The sequence below is a fragment of the Oreochromis niloticus genome, linkage group LG1 (assembly GCF_001858045.2).
Source record: "Oreochromis niloticus isolate F11D_XX linkage group LG1, O_niloticus_UMD_NMBU, whole genome shotgun sequence".
NCBI classification, from domain to species: Eukaryota; Metazoa; Chordata; class Actinopteri; order Cichliformes; family Cichlidae; genus Oreochromis; species Oreochromis niloticus.
This window is the reverse complement of record NC_031965.2, coordinates 6672730-6688040: the sequence shown is the minus strand read 5'-3', so window position 1 is coordinate 6688040 and position 15311 is coordinate 6672730. Positions and strand designations below refer to the sequence as shown.

General features: G+C 40.0%; 2 protein-coding genes across 5 annotated transcripts in view; both read left to right on the top strand.

Moving 5' to 3' along the window:
• Positions 1-15311, top strand: part of LOC100706236 (N-acetyllactosaminide alpha-1,3-galactosyltransferase) — a 70762-nt gene that overhangs the window by 5188 nt on the left and 50263 nt on the right. Inside the window, exon 6 of one of the 4 annotated variants that reach the window (XM_019367330.2) lies at positions 4295-5567. The exons of the other annotated variants lie outside the window; for them this stretch is intronic. Within the exon in view, the coding sequence (XP_019222875.1) occupies positions 4295-5015 (721 nt within the window). The 3' untranslated portion in view covers positions 5016-5567. Of the gene's footprint in view, positions 1-4294; positions 5568-15311 lie in introns of those variants that run through there. 4 annotated transcript variants of the gene reach the window in all.
• The window catches only part of LOC106098913 (alpha-1,3-galactosyltransferase 2-like), a 49060-nt gene continuing 41002 nt past the window's right edge, over positions 7254-15311 (top strand). The window contains exons 1-2 of the mRNA XM_025908686.1: positions 7254-7389; positions 13237-13620. Coding sequence (XP_025764471.1) covers positions 7254-7389; positions 13237-13620 — 520 coding nt within the window. The remainder of the gene's footprint in view (positions 7390-13236; positions 13621-15311) is intronic.

The following is a 15311-nucleotide window of genomic DNA, read 5'->3' as shown; positions in this document are numbered from 1 at the left end:
ACTCCAACAGAGGTCGATTATCTTGTTAATAATTTTACCTCCTCACTACGTACGACTCTGGATACTGTAGCTCCTGTGAAAACTAAGGCCTCAAATCCAAAGTCCCTGACTCCGTGGTATAATTCTCAAACACGTAGCCTAAAGCAGATAACTCGTAAGCTGGAGAGGAAATGGCGTGTCACAAATTTAGAGGATCATCATTTAGCCTGGAGAAATAGTTTGCTGCTTTATAAGAAAGCCCTCCGCAAAGCCAGAACATCTTACTATTCGTCACTGATTGAAGAAAATAAGAACAACCCCAGGTTTCTCTTCAGCACTGTAGCCAGGCTGACAAAAAGTCAGAGGTCTACTGAGCCAACCATCCCTTTAACGTTAACTAGTAATGACTTCATGAACTTCTTCACAAATAAAATTTTTATCATTAGAGAAAAAATTACCAATAATCATCCCACAGATGTAATATCATCTACAGCTACTCTTAGTACCATCAATGTTAAGTTAGACTCTTTTTCTCCAATTGATCTTTCTGAGTTAACTTCAATAATTACTTCCTCCAAACCATCAACGTGTCTTTTAGACCCCATTCCTACAAAACTGCTCAAAGAAGTCCTGCCATTAATTAATGCTTCAATCTTAAATATGATCAACCTATCTCTAATAATCGGCTATGTACCACAGGCCTTCAAGGTGGCTGTAGTTAAACCTTTACTCAAAAAGCCATCTCTAGACCCAGCTGTCTTAGCTAATTATAGGCCAATCTCCAACCTTCCTTTCATATCAAAAATCCTTGAAAGAGTAGTTGTCAAACAGCTAACTGATCATCTGCAGAGGAATGGCTTATTTGAAGCGTTTCAGTCAGGTTTCAGAGCTCAGCACAGCACAGAAACAGCTTTAGTGAAGGTTACAAATGATCTTCTTATGGCCTCTGACAGTGGACTCATCTCTGTGCTTGTCCTGCTAGACCTCAGTGCTGCATTCGATACTGTTGACCATAATATCCTATTAGCGCGATTAGAACATGCTGTAGGTATTACAGGTACTGCACTGCAGTGGTTTGTATCATATCTATCTAATAGACTCCAATTTGTACATGTAAATGGAGAGTCCTCTTCAGACACTAAGGTCAATTATGGTGTTCCACAGGGTTCAGTGCTAGGACCAATTCTATTTACATTATACATGCTTCCCCTAGGCAACATCATTAGAAGACATAGCATAAATTTTCACTGCTATGCAGATGACACGCAGCTCTATCTATCCATGAAGCCAGGTAACACACACCAATTAGTTAAACTGCAGGAATGTCTTAAAGACATAAAGACCTGGATGGCCGCTAACTTTCTGCTTCTTAATTCAGATAAAACTGAGGTTATTGTACTCGGCCCTGAAAATCTTAGAAATATGGTATCTAAGCAGATTCTTACTCTGGATGGCATTACCTTGGCCTCCAGTAACACTGTGAGAAACCTTGGAGTCATTTTTGACCAGGACATGTCCTTCAACGCACATATTAAACAAATATGTAAGACTGCTTTCTTCCATTTGCGCAACATCTCTAAAATTAGAAATATCCTGTCTCAGAGTGATGCTGAAAAACTAGTTCATGCATTTATTACTTCCAGGCTGGACTACTGTAATTCACTATTATCAGGATGTCCTAAAAACTCGCTGAAAAGCCTTCAGCTAATCCAAAATGCTGCAGCAAGAGTACTGACAGGGACTAGAAAGAGAGAGCATATTTCTCCTGTTTTGGCTTCCCTTCATTGGCTTCCTGTTAAATCCAGAATTGAATTCAAAATCCTGCTCCTCACATACAAGGTCTTAAATAATCAGGCCCCATCTTATCTTAATGACCTTGTAGTACCATATCACCCTATTAGAGCACTTCGCTCTTGCACTGCAGGCCTACTTGTTGTTCCTAGAGTATTTAAAAGTAGAATGGGAGGCAGAGCCTTCAGTTTTCAGGCCCCTCTTCTGTGGAACCAACTTCCAGTTTGGATTCGGGAGACAGACACTATCTCTACTTTCAAGATTAGGCTTAAAACTTTCCTTTTTGCTAAAGCATATAGTTAGGGCTGGACCAGGTGACCCTGAATCCTCCCTTAGTTATGCTGCAATAGACGTAGGCTGCCGGGGATTCCCATGATGCATTGAGTTTTTCCCTTCCAGTCACCTTTCTCACTCACTATGTGCTAATAGACCTCTCTGCATCGAATCATATCTGTTATTAATCTCTGTCTCTCTTCCACAGCATGTCTTTCATCCTGTTTTCCTTCTTTCACCCCAACCGGTCGCAGCAGATGGCCGCCCTCCCTGAGCCTGGTTCTGCCGGAGGTTTCTTCCTGTTAAAAGGGAGTTTTTCCTTCCCACTGTCGCCAAAGTGCTTGCTCATAGGGGGTCATATGATTGTTGGGTTTTTCTCTGTATTTATTATTGTGCTATCTACTGTACAATATAAAGCGCCTTGAGGCGACTTTTGTTGTGATTTGGCGCTATATAAATAAAATTGAATTGAATTGAATTGAATTGCTAAATTGCTAATGAAAAACATTGATCAGGCAGCTGTGATTGAGCAGCAGTGTAAATCCAACTATTTTCACGGTTGTTGTGGTCGTGATAATTTTGTGAGGCCACATCGAAAAGGCTTGGATGAGCTTTCCAAAGTTCTACAAGTGCCTCCATCGCTTGTGTCCAGACCACACGCTGCACTGCTGTGCTACTCCGTCTTTTTCATCGACGTTTATGTGTTTGCGCGTGCGCAGTGTGAGCGGCTGCGGTGACACCTTCACGACGGTCGTGAGGATTTCAAACAGGTTTGAAATCCTCCCGACCAAGTGATTGATGATCGGGAGCTGGTCGTGAGGTGTTAATCGCTTCTCGTTACCCCACGTATACTACACGATGCATGACGCACGATGAAGGCCAAACTCGGGCCGATCACCAAAACAGTCGCACGACTCAAAAATCTGCTCAAAATGGGCCAAAAATCGCACAGTGTAAGCCCAGCATTACTCCACTATCTTGTTACCGAATTAATAAGATATGCAAATGAGATGAAGACATAGCATTCGGGCTGCCAGTCTGCACTCAACTTGTCATCCTCACCTTTCTGAACTCCTTTCTAGCTGAAGAATTGTAAATATTGTTACCTCTTTAGTTGAATAAATGTCTACTATATTACCAATGATTTACTATTATTTGCCATTAGCTGAAATTTTTCAAACCCTTCCTTTAGGAAAATAATCAGCAAAATATTACAACAACACCTAAAAAGCATAAAGTATCAAAGTAAAAACAATGAATTTGCAGGAAATGTTCCCCATCAGTGTCAGACTGAGCTCATTTTAAATACTTTATATGCTGTTTAATGTTCAGCATCATATTCTATAAAGCATATGTCTGCAGTGGCTCTCCTGTGAGGACAGCTGAAAAAGAAGTGTAAACTCAATATTAGTAGCAAAAATATCTGCTGAATTAAAAGGTTTGAACATGGTTAACAGTCAATATATACAGGGAGAATTAAAATATGAATGAAAAATGAAGGTTGTGTGTTGACAAAACATCTTGTTAAACGTGGTACATTCAAACATTCTCATTAATAGTAATCTAAAAGTGCTGAATGAGCTTGCACCTCTTTAGCGTGACAGTTTTATGGCCAGAGCTGCTCTCCTTTCCATCATCATCAAAGTTTTTCTTGCTGATGTACTAAAGGAGTTATTAACTACTTTTAATAATAAAAGAATCTTTTAATCTTTTATTACGAATTGTTAATAAATTACAGCTGTCACTTGCTGAGTAGGTTCTTATCTAACCACTGGCACCTGAGCAAAAGACTGTAGGAAACGTGGACATCTGATCAGACTGGGTTTTGTTGTTCTTTGCTTGTTCAATGTGTTTTCAATTTGTGTTATGAAGATGAATGCATGAGGACTGAAATATTTGCTTATTTAAATGTGCTGGAAAAAAGTACTTCCTTCTGTAGGATCTCTTTTTGTTTTTTATAAGAGGAAATATATATGACAGTATGACACTGTATGACAGTATTTGTTGTTTTATTGTATGTTTACCTAAATATTACTTATTTTCTCCATGAATTATTATATTGTTAAAGTAATGTATTTGTTTATGCTTTGGTTCTGCCACAGAGCATTTCCTTTTATTTTCAGGCTCAGACTACAAGAAATTACTTGTGTGACATTAAAGCTTATGCAAGAAAAAAAACATGATAGCATAATTGTTTTATACGTTCTCATTAAAAACACCTCATTTGTTTTTCTCTGTGTTTCTAATTAAGGTACCTGGATGCCTACCTCAAGACTTTCCTCACCTCAGCCGAACAACATTTTATGTTGGGATTACCAGTGACGTATTACGTGTTCACAGATTCACCAGAGAAAGTACCAAACATCACACTTGCTTCTCAGCGAAATATAAAGATTGTCCAAGTGGAAAAGCACACGAGGTGGCAGGACATCTCTATGATGCGAATGAGAACAATATCAGAAACAATAGAGTCAGAAATCCGTCACAAATTTCGTTATGTCTTCTGTTTTGATGTAGATCAGGAGTTTAAGGGGAGATTTGGGTCTGAGGCACTGGGTGATTCTGTGGCATTGCTCCATGCCCACTATTATAAATTACCAAAAGCCCGGTTTACCTACGACAGAAACCCCAAATCTAAAGCCTTCATGGAAACTGGAGATTTTTACTACCATGCTGCTATCTTTGGAGGACTGTGGCAAAATGTAAAGCATTTGGTAGATGCCTGTTATCTGGGCATCATAGAGGATAAACTAAATAATGTGGAAGCTCTGTGGCACGATGAGAGCCATCTAAACAAGTACTTTTGGATTCATAAACCAAGCAGGCTGCTCTCTCCAGAGTACTGCTGGGACCAGAGCATTTGGGACAAGCGTGATATACTTGTCACCCGTCTAGTGTGGGCACCAAAACATTATGAAACACTTCGTAGTGGGTCGAGTGGACAGGAAATTAAAATCAGAACCCCTATGTGAGAGAAGTGCAAGCTTGTTGTTGATTTTATATTGGGTTATTATCTGTTAAGTGGGCTAGTGGCTCCATAGTATAGTGGTTTACACATTCACCAACCAGTGAAAGATTTTCAGATTCCTAAACAAATAAATAAATAAAATGAATCTTCCAAATTACTACATGTGGAGCTACCCCCTATGGTTGCCCCCCACTACCACCTGCAGCCAAAAGTAGCTTTCATGCAGAAAAGTGGTTTGGGGGAGCAACTCATCTTCCTTTTCTAAAGATTAAACTCAGGAAAATCTAAATGCTCAGGCATGAAAAACAATATTTATTATTTACATCAGGCATGTCAAACATAATGCTGACCGTGGCACCCAGACTTTTTCTACTGATAAAGACATCTCCCACTGCTATTGATACTACACAAAGGAAAAATAATTGATCAACAGTTAAATGACCAAAAAGTTTACATGTTTCACTACCCAGTGTAGAAATATCTACTCAAGCATTTGTTTAGTCAATGAATGGTAAATGGACTGATTCTTATATAGCGCTTTTCTACTCTCCCGGAGTACTCAAAGCGCTGTATACAACATGCCTCATTCACCCATTCACACCCACTCATACAAGCACTTCTAAACTCAAGTGCAACTAATAAACATTCACACTCCGATGAACGCATCAGAGGGCAATTTGGGGTTAGTATCTTGCCCAAGGATATTTGGCATGCAGACTGGGGGAGCCAGGAATCAAACCACCAACCTTCCAATCAGTAGCTGATCTGCTCTACCACCTGAGCCACAGCCACCCCCCGCCCCGCTACCAGAACTTTTTTTTCTTTTTTTACATTTATTATGTAGAAATTTCTCAGGGAACTGTAGTTAAATGTCTGTATAGTGATAAAAACAGGAGTTTCCCTGGTCTGGTCCACAAGATAAAACTGAGCTGTATTTGGGGCATGATGTAAAATAGGTTTGACATCCCTGATTTACATAAATTGGCTTCAAGTAGCATGGTGTGACGCACTATTGCCTCACAGAATGAAGATCCTGGGTTTAAATCCTTTCTGTGTGGAGTCTGCATGTTGTCTCCATGGTTGCGTGGGTTCTCTGTGGGTACTCCGGCTTCCTCCCACATTCCAAAGACATGTACTTAGTGGGGTTAGGCTAATCTGTGATTAATCTAAGATTAAGAGTGTGAATGGGTGTCTGCCACCCCTCCTTGACCCTAAATCGGACAAGCTGAGGAAGATGGATGGTTGAAAAGAGCAAATTGAAAAGTAGTAAACAAAAATTAGTATTAAGAAAAGAAATGACAAGAAAATGTCATAGGTGGCAGCAGCTGTTACTAGGCCAAATATATTGAATTTTTTAGTTTGCTAAAAACCACAGATTTAACTACCAGTATAAATTTATAGGTATATTGTTGATCCCCTGGGGACTTCCGGTTGAGCTTTGATGGAGTAGGACGCGAGTTTGAGAGCTCCCGCCGTTTTTGATTAAATTGTTATTCATTCGCGCTTTTTGGCCATAATTCTAGTCCTTTTTTAGTCTGTTGTGTTGAGAAGTTTTACATGGGCCTGCGTAAAATGGCAGCAAAAAATATTAAAACCCGCAGTACTATTCAAACACAACTGAGGCCTACTTTGCAAACCGCGACCACATCCTCGAGTGAGCCATCGGCTCCTTCTAAGCCCCCCTCGTGCCAAGCTAATCCTGATATTGAAGCTCTCAAGGTCGAGTTGCTGGCTTCCCTGAGGAAAGATATCGCCAATATTTTTAAAAAAGAACTTCAGGATACTCTGGGTGATGCTTTATCTACCATTAAGTTCGACCTGCAAGTGGTGAAGACGCAGCTGGTGATCGATAAAGCTGCCAATGACGCTACCATGTCCGGGCTAAAAGGTACGGTCAGGGAGATGGAGCACGCACTCACTGTGTGCTCTGATGATATAGTTGAGATAAAAAACACTATCAAGGGCCTCACAGCTCACGTAGCCAAGCTGGAAAATAAATGTGAAGACTTGGAGTCCAGGACGCGGCGCAACAATGTTAGGATAGTGGGAGTACCGGAGGGCCCTGACACGTGCACCACTGCTGCCGTAGCCTCCTTGCTAAAAGAAGCATTTGATCTGAGGAAGGAGCCGCTTTTGGATCGTTCCCACAGGACCCTCCAACCCACACCTAAGCCTGGCGACTGTCCATGAACCATTGTATGCAGGATTCATTACCACACTGACTGTGTTGACATTTTACGACATGCTAGAGAACGCCAACAGATTAAAGTTGGAGACCGGACTATCTCAGTCTTCCCCAACTACACTGCCAGGGTGGCACGGGCTCGTGCTGCATTCAACACGGTCAGGCAGCAACTCCGTGGCAGTGAAGGTGTTCGGTATGGCCTGTTTCATCCAGTGCGACTTCACATCACACACAAGGTTGTTGAGAAAGACTTTGTTTCAGCGGAGGAAGCCAGTGATTATGTCAAAACTTTGATCTTTGGGTGAGCCTCAATAGCCCTTCGGTTGATCCCCTCACCTCCTGCTTGCCTCATTAAACTTATATAAAAGTAATGAAAAATACTTCAAAGAGCAACTTTAGGACAACTGAACTCAAGTGCCTAATAGTGTGTAGTGTGGTCAAAATGATAATGAAACAATTTCCACATAACACCGGACTTCCACGGGCCTTTGTTGTCATCAGTTAAATCTCGTTAGGTAGCCATCGCCTTTGAACAGATGTCCTTTTATATGTATAGTGTCTGTAACTTAACCAAATTATAAGCAGTCACCAATTCATGTTTCCCCACTGCACAGTTTTCTGCTAATCAGAGATCTAATGGGTGTATGTTGCTGATGGTACCTAACCATAAAGGCTTCACAACTAAATTTTATTTCATTAAATTTAATTTAAATTTTTTTAAACTTATAACTTCATAAATATAGACTTTAAAAGTCTATGGATTCAGCACTATCGTTTTTATATAAAATTCACAGCAGTTATCATGTAACACTTTATATTATAAAAATATCAAATCTGAGCAATGCTAAAAAACCCTTTTTCATGCTTTGAATTTTATTATATTTCAGTTTAGAGCTTCTGGTTTGTTTTTCTGATGTTTAAAGTTTAGATTTTTACCTTTGCTACATTCAGTTTTGGATTCTTGTTTTGATACTATCTTTGAACTCTGGTACCTATTGAGTTTTTTTTTTTGCTGTGGCTATGGAGTTTGTTTGAGTGGTCTTATGTTAGTTTACAGTATTTGTTTTTTATTCAGCTTCAGTTGCTATTTTGACTTTGTTATTTCTTGTTATTTAATTCCTGTGAAACTGAGAAAGCTATTTTGGAGCACTGTGGAGAAACGACATGCTGCATACTTTTTTTTTTACATATCACACTGATGAAACTTTTCCTCAAAGCAGTCATATAATACATTATTATATTATTGACTGCACATGTACGCTTGGAACCTGTGTATAACAATTTGTGTAAAAAAACAAAACAAACAAAACTAAATTGTGGTTTGCTATATCAACTTAGTAAACATAGAGAGAAAGCTGCATTCAGTAATACAAGACATTATTAATGACTAGAGACAGGCAGTAACGTGTAATCCAATTACTTTTTTCAAATAACAAGGGATTACTATTGCAAAAAAGTAATTAGATTACTGTTACTTTCCCATAAGCACACTGCGTAACTGAATTATTTAACCATGATTTTGTTTGTGAGAGTGTCTCATGACAGTGACGTACAAGCATGGGACGTCTGTGGCAGCAACAGATGTGTGTAGATCAACAATGGATAATATGCTAAACAGAAAATAGATTTAAGAGCAACAGGACTTAGTGCCAATGAGTCTTTGATTTTATTTAATTTTTGCTGTATTTTACTTGCATCTATTTGAAAGAGTGAGTGTAAACACACAAAAATATTTTATTCTGTATGCTGGTATATACAGACAATAGGTTTGAATGCTATCCAAATTTCTTCAAGTCAAAGACTGTTGCAAATAGTTTAAATTTTGCTTAATGCAATGTTCATAAAATTAAAAGATTAAAACTAATAAAACAAATTTTAAAAAAGAGACTTTTCCATTTAATTCAATTTTATATGATGAATTATGCAGAAATAATAGTATAGAATTAGGATGAAAGCTCTATCTCTTTATTTAGATTGTGTATCATGTTTTTTGTAAAAACTAACTAACTAATTACTTTTGAAAATATGTCATCGGTAATGTAACAGGATTACTTATTTAGGGAAGTAATCAGTAATGGACACTCAATGTACCCTACTGTACACTCTGTACACCAGGGGTGTCCAAACTTTTTTCACTGAGGGCCACATACATAAAAATATAGGACGGGCTGGGCCACTTACTAGAAATTAGGTATATAACCTTAACTGTAGTGTATTAAAGTTAGAAAAATCATTTAAAAGTGGTCAAATGTGTTATATTGTTGAATATAATTAAAGACAAAACTGCCTTCATCACAGCTTTCCATAAATGGATCTTTATTGATTTATTCAGAAAAAGCTTTGGTAGCTCATTCTCAGAACAGCAGCAGATTTCTTCTTGGACAGAAGATTTACAGCACAAAGAAAAAACAATAAAGGGGAAAATGGGACGGGTACATTTCAAGCTTGTTATTTAAGTTCTTAGGCTTAGCAACACACCTGTTAACATTCGTTTGAAACGATTATCAGCATTAACAGACTGAATTGGACTTAATAACAGGAGTGCATATAATTTTAGTAAATTATTCTGGTGAGTATCAGCTGTGCTGGGCAAGGTTATTATCGTTAACGAAAACTAACGAAATAACGAATAAAAAACATTTTCGTTAACGGAAATAAAAATAAAAACGAGACTTTGCAATAAAAGGAAAACTAACTAAAACTGAAATGACCGTTCACAAAACTAACTAAAATTAACTGAATTTATAGAGAAAATGTGTTTAGTTTTCGTTGATGTGTATGTGTCATACGTTAGTCTAGGGCAGGGGTCGGCAACCTGCGGCTCCGGAGCCGCATGCGGCTCTTTAGTCCTTATACTGCGGCTCCGCCTGGTTTGGGAAAATAAATTAGAAGTATTTAGCTGAAGTGTATTTTATTTATGTTAGTTCTTTTTAACTCGTAGTTCTAAATTGGAAGATTATTGTGATACTGAAATATAAAAATAAAATTATATTCTATTATTTTTTTCATCGCTCAAAATAAGAGTCACACTCGCGGAAGCCGGTATACCCGCCGAAACGCCGTGCATTTATCGAGACTTTCAACCCCAGGTAGGCCAATTATGGATCTTCGGATCCACATTATGTCAGCAGCTGTTCTCCACCGTGAACTATGTTAAAAGACAAACACCGTTCACGCCTGACAGATGACAGCTTACAGTCCTGCATAAACTGACTTCGTATAGCCCCGATTTGCGGACTCTGTGCGCAGAGGTTCAGGAGCAGAAGTCCCATTGTAAACAAATCACGGCAGACCCGACGATGTTTCCATGAGCATGCTTTTGAGCATGTCTTTATTGAGCACTTTTCACACACGGTTGCTGTACACATACAGCCGGCTGTAGCTTTTCAGCTCACAGCCCAACATACACCACCAACAACACAACAGCACAGATAGCGCAGACGTAAAGGCAGCGAGGCGTGATTGCGGGTGTCGCTCAGGTGCGTCCGCCTCCCCTGCAGCAGCGCTGCAAACCACGCCCCGCCGCACGCATTAACCAGGTAAAATACATATTTAGGCAGAATTATATCTATTTTTCATTTTTCAGCAGCATAGTGCTTTTTTCCAATTATTTTTTAAGAGTCAGGTCAAGGCTCCAACAGCCCAAAGGCGATATAAGGGTGGCGGCTGACAACAGTTTTTGTTTGCTACACGGATCATTTTAGTTCAGGTTGGTGTCTTTCCTTTTGTTATATTTCTTTAAGAGTTCAAAATGTGTTGATTACATAAATATAATTTAATTTTCTCTGTAGCACTTCATGGATTTCATAAGCAGCACACCTTAGTTGTTCACACAAAGCATAAAGATAAAAAAACAATATATACAGTGTTATCTTCATTTTGGATGTCAAAAAGTATTTGCGGCTCCCAGTGTTTTCTTTTGCGTGGAAACCGGGTCCAAATGGCTCTTTGGGTGTAAAAGGTTGCAGACCCCTGGTCTAGGGTGAGAATGAAGTGTATTTTCCAGGTTATGTTCTTGCTGTGCCTTATTATGCCAGCAGGTGGCAAGTACCTCAGTCGGGTCGTCTGTGTTGCCGCTCCGTCCACGCGTAGCATCATGTCAACAAAAGTCGGGAGAAAGCGTCAGAGTCCAATTTGGGATTACTTTGAATATGACTGTGTTTTGGATAAAGCAAGTGTCTTGTAGTGGAACGAGACAAATTATGAGGGACATTTCTAAAGGGAAAGAAATCCCACTAACCTTAAAGTGCACTTGAAAAGCTCACACAAGAAGGCTAACCTAGCTTACCTGGAGAAGGTAAGGGAGCACACTCAACCCTCATCCCCAGAAACAGAAGCTAACACCAGGCAAGGCAGCGTGATGCATCCCGAGACAACAGGACTGGGATATCTACATAACTGTGTGAGTCAATTGCCTTTACACCCGGTGCTGCAAGAGTTAATAGTCTCATTGGGGCCAAGATATACATTTTATAGTTGCCTGGTATCAATGGTTGTTCATCTGCCTTTATTTATTTATTTAAAGAACCCATAGGTGGGAATGTGAGTTGTCTGTCTCTGCGTGTTAGCCCTGCGACAGACAGGTGACCTGTGCAGGGTGCAGGGTATGGTAGCTGGAATAGCAACATACCCAAGGATAAGCAGAAGAGAATGACTGATATGATGAAACTGGGATTTTGTTACACTTAATTATTGCAAACACAACTAAAACTATAACTGAAACTAATCAAAACTAAACTGAAACTAAGGATTTTCAAAAAAATAAAAACTAAACTAAACTAGCAAACAATTGGTAAAAACTAATTAAAACTAATATAAAATTGAAAATCTGAAGTCAAAACGAAATAAAAATAAAAACTAATGAAAATTGCAAAACTATTAAAACCCTGGTGCTGGGTATGTAAATCGGGCCATCCAACTGCGGTGCTGGTCCGACGCCACTTGTGCCAAAAATCCGGACAAATGTCACTTGACCAAGGAGCAGATCTGCATCAGATGAGATCAGCTGACTTTGCGTGCGTGCGCTGTGCACAGCGGTGTGTACTCTGTGTGTTAACAAGAAAAACGCATATACGAAAGTGGTGTCCAAAAGCAGGGTAGTGACAGAATTGATGCGCATTATTGATATTTGAAGCATGTGTACCTGCACATGCATGCTTATTAACACACGGGTACTGTGGAATATATTTTTTACTCACCTAAAGTGCTCGTGCTCTCGTCCACTCCCCGCAAAAAAAATTAGCAGCTGTGCGGCGTCTGTGGCATCGGTGCCACAGTAAAAATCAAAAGCACAGCTTTATCAGACAGTTGCAGTTTAATGTTGGCTGGCGAGTCTTCAGTGCGTTGCACAACTGGATTTCTGGACATGCTGACGTTGTTGACGTCCTGCACTTTTTCCAGGCACATTATTTCGGTGACTTTAACGAGGCCATGTTTTATGAGGTCTCCATCTGAAAAAGGCTTGCCATGTCTTGTGATGAGTTGGGCGACCTCATAGCTGCTATTGGAGCCTTTTTCTGGACAATTTGAGCACGAAAAAAATACTGACCTCGCAGGATAGCTACCATTTGCTTTAATTTCTGCTCTAGCTCAGCACCAGTGTAGGATGCATAGGCCTGATGTTTGGTTTCATAATGACGTCGTACATTATACTCTTTCATAACTGCTGTTTCAGTCAGTTTCAGTTTCAGTGCAGATCAAACAGACACACTTCCCTTTTAATTCTTTGAAGAAATATTCACTCTCCCACGGTGTCTGAAATTTTCTGCACTCACTTTCGACCTTTTGCTTCTTTGGTTCTGCCATGTTTAGTAACTTGGGGTAAATTTCTTCTGTGATTGTCCTTTTTGGTGGAGCAACTGCCTTGATCAACAGTAGTTCCCCCTGGTGTTAAAACTAAGAAGTGCAATACACTCAAGCAAAAGTTGAAGTGCGGGCCATATTCTATTCTATTCTATTTATAAAATTACTTGAGGGCCAATTAAAAATTGACCGCGGGCCACCCTGCTGTACACACATGACTGTGTCTGTACCCACCCAGATAATGTAGTGATTAAGTTTGGGGAGGATACCATCTCATCTCTGGGGAGAGATGAGACGGCATACAGAGCTGAGATTCAGAGGCTGTCGGATTGGTGTGCAGACAACAACCTTGACCTCAATATGACCAAGACAAAAGAGCTGGTAGTCGACTTCAGAAGGAGGACGTCTGAGCTGCATTGTGTCAGCATCAACGGGGAGTGCGTGGAAAGGGTGTCCAGTTTCAATTTCATGGATGTGCACATAGCCACAGAACTCCAATGGAGCTCAAACACCTTGGCAGTTTTTAAGAAGGCCCAACAGTGTCTCTACTTCCTGAGAATCCACAGAAAAATGGACCTGAAGAAGGAGCTGCTGATCGTCTTCGACCATTGCTCCGTTGAAAGTGTGCTGACATACTGCATCTGTGTATGGTTCTCCAGCTGTACCATGACACACAAAAAGGCACTTCAGAGTAGGGCTGGCCATATCATACCGTTCACGGTAATACTGGTATAATGTTGGACAACGATAAGAAAATGAAATATCATGATAGAATATGGGTAAAACGCGCATGCGCAGTGCCTTTGTTGTCATACGCATGTTATGATTTAATGTTGTCAGTGTTTTGTTTTATGTCATGTTTAAGGATTTGTTCTCGTTTCCTGTTTTATTGTGAAGGTCTGCGTCTCATGTGAGTGTGTTCAGTTTTACCTCTGTCTCGTGTTGTTGATTATTCCCAGCTGTGTTCCCCACCTGTGTGTAATCTCCCTTTGTTTCCCTGTGTGTATTTAAGTCGCGTCTTCTGTCTGTGTGGTGGCTGGTCCGTCTGTGTATCCACTATGTCTCATCCGTGTGTTTCCCTGCTGCCAACCGTCATCTGTTTTCTACTCGCTGTTATTCGTGTTCAGGTTTGTGTTTCTGTTCAGGGTCAGTAGTTTAGTTTTCCCAGTATAGTTTAGTTCTCCGTTCACCATTTTGCCCATCTCTTTTGTTGTGTTTAATAAACCACCCTCACACCTTTACAAGTGCCTGCGTTTGGATCCTCCTTCAATTCCCACACGGCTCATCTCACTCGCCGTGGCAGTACGGACCAGCCAGATATGGATCCAGCGGCATTCACCCCACCCACGGAGCTTCGAGAGCTCACTTGTCTTTGCCTTAGTGGCACCAACCATTTTTAGCCAACCTCTTCTCACCCACAATCTGGCATTCATCTTCTTTTATGTTGCGGCTATGAGCCGGGTCGTAACACGCACATGGCGGAAAATGCACCGCGGTGACGGAGAATAAGAAGGGCGAAAGCGGATCGTTGAATGAAACAGATGAACCAGAGTTGGTTTGTAAAAATGCTGCAACTTCAGTGGTGTGGAACTGGTTTAGCTTTCGTCCGTCAGATACACAACAAAGCACTATTTTTGGTAGAGCATGCTAGCGGGCCGTCGTTATTACCGTGTTTTTTGGAAAATATGGCACACTTAAAATCAATCCTTTGATTTTTCTGAAAATCAACAGTGCCCCTTATAATCCCGTGTGCCTTATGTATGAATTCTGGTTGTGTTTACTGACCTCGAAACGATTTTCTGTGGTACACGGCGCTCGAAAATCTGTAAAATGTTTTAGTACAACTTTGCTAAGCTACGAACCCGCACCGCTTGATGGATTGTCTGAGCATTACGGCTATCGTAGACAGGAGCCTCGTGGAGTGATACGTACTGTGCTTCAACATAATATTACCGTATTGTGTGTGTATAACCTCTTTTTAGGTTTTGTGGATATTATACATGGTTATGCTGAGGATATGTCGGCCAATTTCCACTGGAAATGCCTTTTGGTTAAACTGTCAGCAAGGAATTTGCATTTGCACTGTTACATTTTTATATAACTTTAATGCACATAAAAAACAGCTGCTTGTTTAGGTGAAAATACATTGATGTTTTTTTATTTGCACTAATAAAGTTGTGGAGTTGTAAAATATTTTGTCCAGTGTCGATTATATCGTCAGTTTTATCATTATTGCAAATTTTCAAATGTATATCGTGATAAATGTTTTTGGTCATATCGCCCTGCTCTACTTCAGAGGGTCATTAATATGGC